The sequence below is a fragment of the Melitaea cinxia genome, chromosome 24 (genome assembly GCF_905220565.1).
Source record: "Melitaea cinxia chromosome 24, ilMelCinx1.1, whole genome shotgun sequence".
NCBI classification, from domain to species: domain Eukaryota; kingdom Metazoa; phylum Arthropoda; class Insecta; order Lepidoptera; family Nymphalidae; genus Melitaea; species Melitaea cinxia.
In genome coordinates this window covers 5393454-5404017 of record NC_059417.1, presented here as the reverse complement: position 1 = coordinate 5404017, position 10564 = coordinate 5393454, and the positions used below count along the sequence as shown (strand labels likewise).

Here is a 10564-nt window from a genome sequence, read left to right as displayed (position 1 = left end):
AGTTTTAAACATTTTTCGAAATACAGACGTAAATAATTAGAGCTAAAAAAACAAGTTGTTTTTAGTTAAAAAAAAAATTAGATATTAATTAAAAATATAAAATAAGTTTTATAACATTGTGTAAATTAATTAATAAAATGCATAAAATAAATCTGCAAATTATATATTTATTTAGCAAGTCCTAAAATAATTTCTGTATTTATATTCATACTAGCTGTGCCCGCGGCTTCGCCCGCGTTGAAATCAGTGTGTCACAAAGTTTTCCCGGCACACTTCCAGTGAAACTATCATCAAAATCGGCTTAGCCGTTCCGTAAACCTTCCTCTTGAAGACCTCTCTCCGTGAAACCGCATCAAAATCCGTTCAGTAGATTTTGAGGGAATCGATCACATACACTTTTGGGGACTTTGTTTTATAATACACTAACCGTTGCCCGCGACTACATCCGCGTGAAGCGCGCGTCGCGTCGAAGACATTGGTTCGTTGAATTCGTCAGAATTGTATAAAATAATGTAGTTATAATATAGTATTGTAGTGTAAATATGTTTAAAATATACTGCATGCAATTTAGTTTTTAATATGGTTCTACGTAAATATATGCCACGGAATAGCGTAACGCATTCTCCTCCGTGACTCCGTGGCGACAGGGGCAAATAAAAAAGTATTCTCGTAACATAAAGGTAACATATTATAATTTTTTTTTGTACTACTTATAAGTGATCAATATAAATGTTTCTTGAACATATAGGGTTGCAAACACGGTTATTTTCCTTTAAAACGACCCTGCTGTACATGTTTCATACAAACTATCAACCCCAATTAAACCCCCTTATCAGTAGAATATCGCAAAATCCGTTCTAAGCGAACGTCTACTAACTATAATCTACCTCCCTGCCAAATTTCATCTTTGTCCATCCCGCGGTTTTTGAGTTCTCGTGATGAGTGAGTCAGTGACTTTTTTCTTTTATATATAGATTACGATGCATTATTTAGACACCTCCTCACCATCTATAGAGCATACAGTTTAAAATTCAAGTCTCTTACTTCAAAAACATAGGACTTTCATACAAACTTCCAACCCCCGTTTTATCGCCTTAGGGGTCGAGTTTCGTAAAATCCGTTCTTAGCGGATGTCTCCGCCCTATAAGGAACCTACCTGCCAAATTTCAAGTTTGTAGCTTTTATAGTTTCGGAGATTTCGTGATGAGTGAGTCAACCTACCATGCCCCATTTTAACCCCAAAAGGGAGTTGATTTCTAAAGATACATTATTTGAACACCTTCCCACCATCTTTAGAGCTTACATTTTAAATTTTAAGTCTCTTACTTCTAAAACGTAGGACTTTCTTACAAACTTCCGATCCCCATTTTACCCTCTTAGGGGTCGAGTTTTCGGGTCAAGTTTGTAGGTGTTATAGTTTCGGAGATTTCGTGATGAGTGACCTTTCGCTTTTATATATATATATATATAGAAATATATATATATATATATATATATAGAATATAGAATATAGATTCATGGCTACACAACAAATGATCAAACAAATATTTTAGCAGCCATGACATGTTCAATATAAAAAATAAAAAGTAAAAGAAAGGTTTCAAAAAAATTTAAATGTTTTCTACGTGACATTGGGAAAATCATTTGTGCTGATTTGGCACTATTAAAAGCCATTAACCCTAAAGAAGAAAAAAGAAGAAAATTAAAATGTATAATCAAAGATGTGTTACATAGTTTTAATATTTACCCTAAAACAGCCAATCTATAGTTTTTGTGTTTAAAGTTAAAATTTCCATCTTCCTTGTAATTATTTGCTAGTTCTAGAGGGGTATTCTCGTCTGGATCATACTTGAGTTTAGCCAGTCCTTCCGCAAGGGGAGAAAGTTCACCATTTTCAGGAACTGACTTCATGAAAAAGGGATGTTTGTCCATTTCCTCCTGATAAAGAAAACAGCTATGTTATACTATATCCTTTATTAAAATTTATGTAATGTAATAACATTCTCTAGAAGCTCAAAACACTTTAAGTTTTGATTATAATTTAGATAATATAGCACTAACACTTGTCACGGAAGTAAAAGACCTTGGTATTTTATTAGATATTAGACTAACGTTTAACGAGCATTTGAATTATATAATCCCCAAAAGCCCAACGTATGCTTGCTTTTGCTTTAAGAGTAAATAGGGATTTTAAATACAGTTCAAGAGTTTCACACCACTTTGCTCATATATCAGACCTCTATTTGAGTATGGTTCTGTTTTGTGTAATCCGCAGTACTAAGTTCAGATTAATGGATTGGACAGAGATTTAAACGTTATTTAAAACAGTCCCGTTTTAAGGCCATTCCCAATTTTACATGTCTAAAACGTAAACGAATTGAAAGGGATCAGATGTTTTTGTACAAACTTCTTAATAATTATATTGTTCACCTTTTTTATTAAGTAAAATAAATCTGAGTTCCCCTGAATGAATTCTCATCATAGACATTTGTTTCACGTCCTGTTTTACAAAAAAAGTACACTGGCAACGATTTCGTGTATTTTCGTGACAATTATATGTCGTTCTACAAATTTCTATAACAAGCACTTACCGGAAACAGATATTTTTAATTGCACAATAGGAAGATACAAACAGAATGTTAAGCAAATGCTTAAATATATGCTTGTTTAGATTAGAGAGTTTTCCTTTCTTTTTACACTAACTTCGATTTGTTTAATTTTGTTTTCCCCAAACAATATGTTTCACGCAATATTATGCCTGCCCAGCGTGGTGACTATGGGCAACACACATGAGTTTGGGCCATTTTTGGTACGAACTTATGGGGGTCTATGTCTAGCAGTGGACTGCAATAGGCTAAAATGATGATGATGATGATGATGAATGTTATAGTGCTGTTGTATGTATAAGCTAATAGTGGAAACTTTACTGATTTCAGTTATTGTAATTAGTCATAATATAATAATGTAATATAAAATTGTATATCTATAATATAAAAATGAGTCGCTGAATGTGTTGCTAAGCGCAAAACTCGAGAACGGTTGGACCGATTTCGCTAATTCTTTTTTTAAAATATTCCTTGAAGTACGAGGATGGTTATTACGGAGAGAAAAATTTAAAAAAAAAATTAATAAAGTTAAAGAATCGACTGTTAGGCGATACGAAGTTCGCCGGGTCAGCTAGTTTCTCAAATAAAAATAAAATAAAAATAAATAAAATAAAATTTCATCTATGAATCTGTCTGAAATATAACGATGAAAAGCATGCATTGCAAACTTATTGCTAAATTAGTTTAAAGATGTAAATTATTTTATAAACGGTCAGTGATATTTTGTATCTTAAGTGTTAGAAAAACCTAACCTATTATTTACTTTTATTATTAATCAGAGACTGACACACACATGCAATAGTTAAAAGAGGTAAAATTCAGTTTTCTATCACATGTATTTACACAGAAATAATTATAATATATCAGGTCCTTGAATATTCTATAAGCATTTTAAACGAAAATAACTAAAATTAAAGTTGTTTTTATTACCTCCCAGCGGTCTTCTGGCCAGCCATCATCATAGCCCTTCTTTTCTAAACTATCTATAAATTCATCAAGTTCTTTGTCCAGCTTCTGACATAGTGCTAGCCTTTCCTCATCGGTCATAAGGGCTTTTTTACTTGTTCCTGCTGCGTCACTCATATTTATTAAAATACTTTAAATAATGCGATAAATAAGTAATATTTTAAACTTTAAAACATTGTTTACTTTAATATTATGTCGTTTTTATTCATTTAGGACAATTCATATTTGTAAACTACGAATTAATTATTAAAAATATATTAAATTATTTACTCAACACTAGGTGCTTTGACCATGTGTATTTGACATTAGAATTTTGACAACTGTCATTTTTTCGGAAAAATATAGTTAATAAAGCCTAATTTTGTAAATCGCATTGTAGTATAATAAATCTCTGAAGATAAATTAGTTGTTCGTCTAGATATTTTGAAGTAAAACTTCTTTGCACACATTTGACTTGGGGGGTAACCTAGTTAATGCGTGACGAGAGCGTTACGAAAAGTGTGTCCGGGTAAAGCAAACGGAAGTTGAAAGGGAGATATGAGTTTGTGAAGATAGAAAGAGAGAGAGTTATGTTTCGCATCTTACTGTAGGAGCTATTGAAGTTTTACTTCAGTCGTGTTGTCTACAGGAAACTTGTTTTTTTTCTGTTTGTAAGTGACGAATGCTGATTGCTAATATTAATTATTAAAAAATCTAAACATGCAGTTTATTTTTTGAGTCCTCTATCATAAGGACCTGTTTCACCATGACTACATTCCACTTACATGGCCCACAACGTCATCGACCACGACCGCTGATATTGCCGTTCCACTAAAATTAAAACGCCGCGAGCGTTGTAATCGAATTTTATAAGTTGAACGCATATTTAAGCGCTGTGTGTTCGCAATATGGCGGCATGATAAAAATATGCAACTGTGGGAGTTGTGAGTAAATATTTCGCATGGATTGAAGTAAAAATCAGTTCAACATGGATTCCCGTGAATTTATTACTGTGTTATAGTCGAAACGGATTCGGAAAGTTCATCAAGTTTTGATGATATTCACAATTTGACATTGACAGTCTGTTGTTTTTTCAAAGTCCCAGCACGTTTTGATGAAAGCCAACTCTGACCCTACTTACATTTTGTGGGCGAAGTGGGCGCGATGTGGTCGTGAACAGTAACGTCAATGATATATATAGGTATATGACGTTGAGGGATCGCTCGCGACGACCATGGGTGGAACGAGAAAGCAGCGTGACCAGATTTAGTAGATTTCTACTTTTTTGGTAGATTTTGAGGTACCAATAACAGTATCTAGTAGTTTAAAATTATTTGGTATAATTTTGGTAGAATTCACGTTTTTCAACTATTCTGGTCCTTTTTTTCTTTCATATTGCAAACCTCTCGAAAAAATGCGAAGTATTCCCCTTTTCATCGAATGGATTATAACTATCTCTTTCTAATAGTAATAGGGTATTCCACTGTGTTTAAAAAAGTACTTCAAAATGTTGATTTTCCAATAAAAAACAACAAAAAAATATATTTTGGCGAAACAAACACGCTTGCATGCCATAAAATTAAATTACATTTTAAACCTTTTTTATTTCTGCGAAAACACTATCAGCCATTTTGGTGACGTAATATGGTTAGTAACAAAAGTCGTGTATGACGTATGTAAGACCGAACTCGTTGAATGCGTCAAATGTTTATGTAAAATAATGAATTATAATAGCTTTCGTTGGTGTGTAGTGTCTAGCTGTACAAATACTAGCAATAAAAAAAAAAACTATTAAGTCTTAATTTTCTAACATTATGTTTTAAATTAGGTATACCTGACACTTACATAAAAAAAAAAACAGTATAATATAACAAGTGATACTTACAAAGATGTTTTAACATTTCGGAATTCGACCGAATAGAAGTCTGGGTTACATGAAGAAAACTTTGCAATCATCATTGAATCAATTTTTGACAGATTCGTACTATCTACTTTTACAAAACATTTTTTCATTTCAATAAATAAATAGTTACAAATGAAATGCACTAACGAAAGAGCACAACTATTACTCCTTGAAGTTAAAGTTGATAGATAATTATGTACCTAGCTGTTTACAGCACTGACAGAACTTTATATTTGCCCGTATGACGTCATACCATGGCGGATCGTGTTTTATATCCCGTGATATACAGATTAAAATATACGACTTTTAATTTCAATATAATAAAACAATAATGTGCTTTTATGATTCCAAATCAACATATTTAAGTGTATTTCTACATAAATTTTAATTTTTTGCAAATTTTATATTTTATTTTTCACTACCGAAAGTACCCTATTATTCGAGAGGAAAAGCTGTTGGGAGAATCCCACTTGTATTGAAAAAAATTGATTAGTTAGGTTTATCTTTAATTTTTATTCTTTTCGTAACCATTAGTACCGTGAGCCAGTCATGAAAAGTTACCGATTTATCGGTGGAACCCGATTTTGGTGAATAAATACCGATAAAACGATTTTAGGGAGTAAATCTCCCGATTTACTCCATTTTAGCACATGAAACGTAAATTGTACGAGTTTTAAGGTTTGTATCACTTTCATAGGTACTAAGGATTAAATATTATTGTACTTGGAAAGTAGGGGCTTTCCACAGTTATCGATTGCGAGTGAAACACAAAATCAATAAGAAATAGAATAGGTTAAAGATTCTAAAAATAAGGCTTTTAAATCAAATTAGTGTACTCTTTGAATATAATAAAGCGGATTATAGCATTGTGAACATACAGCTATCAAAAATTAATTGGACAGTTGAACTAGAGGATAAAGATATTACCGAGGCTGTTGATACGTTCTATAGTATCGTGAACGATTTAATTGACAGATACATTCCATCTAAATTAGCCACAGAGACTGGGTATCCTGTTTGGTATTCGCGACGGTTGATTAGACTTGTAAATGTGAAATTAAAATGGCATAAAAAATGGAAAACGTATGGAAGGCTTAGTGATTATGAAAGGTTCTCAGAAATTAGAGCACAAACAAAGAAATTAGAAAATTACTGTTACAATTGTTATTTAGAGCGAGTAGAAAAAAATATTAAAATTAATTCAAAAGAATTTAGGTTTTTTATTAAATCTAAGAAAGAACACATTGGTATACCTGATACTATGTATTTGGATCTGCAATCTGGCTCAGGTGGACAAACAATTACCAACATGTTCAGTTGCTTTTTCCAATCTGTATTTGAACCGAATATATCATTCTCGCTCAATACTATGGACTATAACTCTATCATAATCATTGCGTCTTTAGATATATCAGAGAACAAAGTACAATCATACTTAGCTAAATTAGATGTACGCAATAGGAGTGGGCCAGATTCTATTTATCCTATGTTCTTAAAACAATGTAGTAAAACTTTAAGCATACCTTTAACTATTTTATTTAAAAAGTCCTTGAATACGGGCTGTATACCTAAAGAGTGGAAGAAATCTTTGATAACTCCGATTCATAAGGGTCTTGATAGGAGGAATGTAAGAAATTATCGTGGAATCTCTAAATTGTCCTCTATACCAAAGCTTTTCGAAAAAATTGTATATGACATGATATACCCGGTATTAAGACCCTTGTTAATGAGTAACCAGCATGAGTTTATCAATAAGCGATCGACTGAAACTAATCTTTGTGAGTTTTTAGATATTGTACTTAATGCAATAGACTCAGGACACCAAGTTGATGTTATATACACTGATTACGCAAAGGCTTTTGATAAAATTTCACATAGTCTTCTAATAAAAAAACTTGAACATATCGGAATTCATGGGAATTTACTTAGGTGGCTGACATCCTATCTGCGTGATCGGCCACAGACTGTGGCGATTAAGGGTTACACCTCTTCGTTTGTTCCAATTACTTCTGGAGTACCACAGGGCTCACATTTATGACCTCTACTATTTAATGTATTTGTTAATGACATTGATAATTGCTTTTTGAATTCAAATGTAATATTATATGCGGACGATACAAAAAAATTTAAAATTATAAAAAATAAAAAAGATTGTGCTTAATTACATGATGATTTAAATAGACTTGAACAATACTGTAGATTTAATAGCTTGTATTTGAATTTAGAAAAATGTTGTACAATTACATTTTCGAGAAAAAGAGAACATATTTTGTATAATTACTCAATCTCTAATGCCAGTCTAAAAAGAGTTACGGAGGTAAGAGATCTTGGAGTTCAGTTGGATAGCAAGCTCATTTTTGACCAGCATATAGACAAGATAACAACCAATTTGTATAGAATGTTGGGCTTTATATTTAGGCAAGGGATGGTTTTTAAAAATACTCAGACCTTAATTCTCCTGTATAATGCATATGTTAGATCAAATTTGGAATACGCATCTACCGTTTGGAATCCTCGATATAAGAAATACATAGACATAATTGAAGGAATACAAAATAAATTCGTTAAAAGGTTGAAAGTCAAATTTGGATCTGATTGTTTTTCTAAGTTTACTTCCCTTGAAAATCGTAGAGAATACAGAGATCAGCTTTTTCTCTACAAATTGATTAATGGTTTGGTAGACTCTCAGTACCTACTTAGTAGGGTATCGTTTAGGTGCCCCAGTTATTGCACAAGATCCCGAGCAACTTTCTCCCCCTCTGTCACTCGGACAAGGTATTGTGGCAACTCATTTCTCGCAAGGTCATGTAAAGTCTATGACGACCGGTATAATGACATCGACTTGTTCAGCAGTGGGATCAGAAAGAAAGAAAGAAAGAAAGAAAGAAAAATATTTTATTGTTCACAATAAAAATATCCAAAAAAAAAATAATACAAATACAGTTTCATAGATATTACGAACAATACAGGCAGCCACTCAGCATTTGTCACACCATTGGAAACAATGGTGAGACGCTGATTTTCAGTGACTCCTCATTGTCACTCACTTGGAGCGACATCACTGACAGCACTCAACCAATAACACACTCACACAATTATAGCTCACTTGAACCACCCACTTAACCGACACCAACATACACCACAAGTACACTGCACATATCAGAAAAACATAAACATCCGTAACCGCCATACACCACCTACACCCACAAAAAGAGAGCAGCACATCCACACTGACAATATATATACATAGCATACACATACACATATACACTTACATATACACACACACATATACACATACATATGCATATACATACACTTAACGAATATTTTGACAGAATCTATCATATTATTACAGTATTTATCATATTATTATATTCCGCGCCGAGGATGGAGAAGAATAAACAAGACAAATTAACATTTAACTAAAACGAAAGATCTAAAGATCTAAGACTGGCTGCAAAACTCTGCTACTAACAGTAACTTATATTTCCTCTTAAAACTAGTGACCGTTAACGCTTCTAGTAATGGAGGAGGTAGGTTATTCCAGCACTTACTTGCGCTGTACTTGAAACTCCCCCTAAAAGCAGCGGTGTGAAATCTAGGCAGACAGAGCTTACGTAGGTGTGACCTGGTTCTATGTTGTGTGTTTCCCTCTCCTATCCACGATAGTTTGTTGAAGAGATATAACGGATACTTATACTTGATCACATCGAATAATAAGCAAGCAAGGTGCAGACGCCTACGATTTTCCATATTTAGTATGCGCTCCTTAACAAGATATGGTGTGATATGACTACGAGGTGGTACGTCCCAGCAATATCTAACACAGGCATTTTGTACTCGTTGAACAGCTAATTTGGAACGCTTTAACAACCTAGGGCCATAAACTACATCCGCGTAATTTAATTTAGACAGCACCAATGATTCGCATAACCTAACACGCAACTGTGTACTAAGGTATGGACGGATACGATAGAGCAGCCTTAAACGGTAAAAGCAATTAGCGATAGTAGTGTTAACATGTTTTTCGAAACGAAGGCTTTCATCGAAAATGACCCCTAGATTACGTGCCTCTGTAACGCGTTCGATGGGTTTATCCTTTATACGTACTAAAGGAATATTATGTTCTATTCTTTTGACTTTGGATCAATGAGTACAAATACTTTTTGAAAGGGAAAAGGAAAACTAATCGAAATACGAATTAATGCTTAAAACAGTGTGGTAGTGTTCGATTTGTATAATGTATATTTGTCTTTGTTTTTTTTTAATGTTATACATATATACGTCCTTAAGTACAACTATATTTTATTGCATTGTGTAGTATCTATAATTATATTTATTGTATTGTCTAATTTATTTGTTCATAGTTTTAAGTGGAAACTTTGTTGGCTTGATTATTTTTTTTTTATGTCTCATGAACGAATTATATTCTTTGTGCTGTTTGTTTCCCAATAAAGAGAAAAAAAAAATAAAAAAAATAAACAGCTTTATGACAATGTTACCCATTACCCAACATAAGAAGAAAAATCATAATTCGATCACAATTTAAGAATACCTATATTTCTGTAGATTTTAATTTTAAGTAATAAACATTGATTTATCTAATTTATGGTGTTTTCTTTGTTATTTTATTGTTTTATCGTTATAATCCAGAAAACAACTATGCTTTTTCGTTGTAACACAGCAGCGAAAAATGTAATAGATTTTTAGTAATTTCTCGTTCTCTTTTGGTAGAATTTAGTAGGTTTTATCCTCCACAAGCAGTAGATTCGTTAAATGAAATCTGGTCACACTGCGAGAAAGAGTGGTGCAGTATATAAGTGTATAATCTATGGAGTGGTGTAGTCGTTTGCGATCGCTTAGTGGAATGCACTGTTTGACTTGATTGAGTCAAATTGACGTTTCACTAACTTGAAATATTTGTTGTGGTTAGGTATTTTATTTATTTCTAGCGATCGTGTATAGTAAATGCTGTTTATTCATTGTGTTTTAAAATATACAATATTAAAATGTCTTCGTTTTGATTCAGTATAAAATACTAGTCGTGAAAGTTTTATGTAAGTATAATAACTTTCTGGATAAATCACCGGTGTTTTAAAAACAAACC

At 32.6% G+C, this 10564-nt stretch overlaps 1 protein-coding gene across 3 annotated transcripts in view; it reads right to left on the bottom strand.

Moving 5' to 3' along the window:
- The window catches only part of LOC123665567 (DNA polymerase interacting tetratricopeptide repeat-containing, protein of 47 kDa), a 5687-nt gene extending 1221 nt beyond the window's left edge, over positions 1-4466 (bottom strand). Inside the window, exons 1-3 of one of the 3 annotated variants that reach the window (XM_045599856.1) lie at positions 4337-4379; positions 3537-3676; positions 1748-1938 (exon numbers count right to left, since the gene is read on the bottom strand). In XM_045599856.1, the coding sequence (XP_045455812.1) occupies positions 1748-1938; positions 3537-3653 (308 nt within the window). In that variant the 5' untranslated portion in view covers positions 3654-3676; positions 4337-4379. Of the gene's footprint in view, positions 1-1747; positions 1939-3536; positions 3889-4336 lie in introns of those variants that run through there. The other 2 variants (XM_045599857.1, XM_045599855.1) reach the window with 2 other exon arrangements.
- Between the last annotated feature and the right edge of the window lie 6098 nt (positions 4467-10564).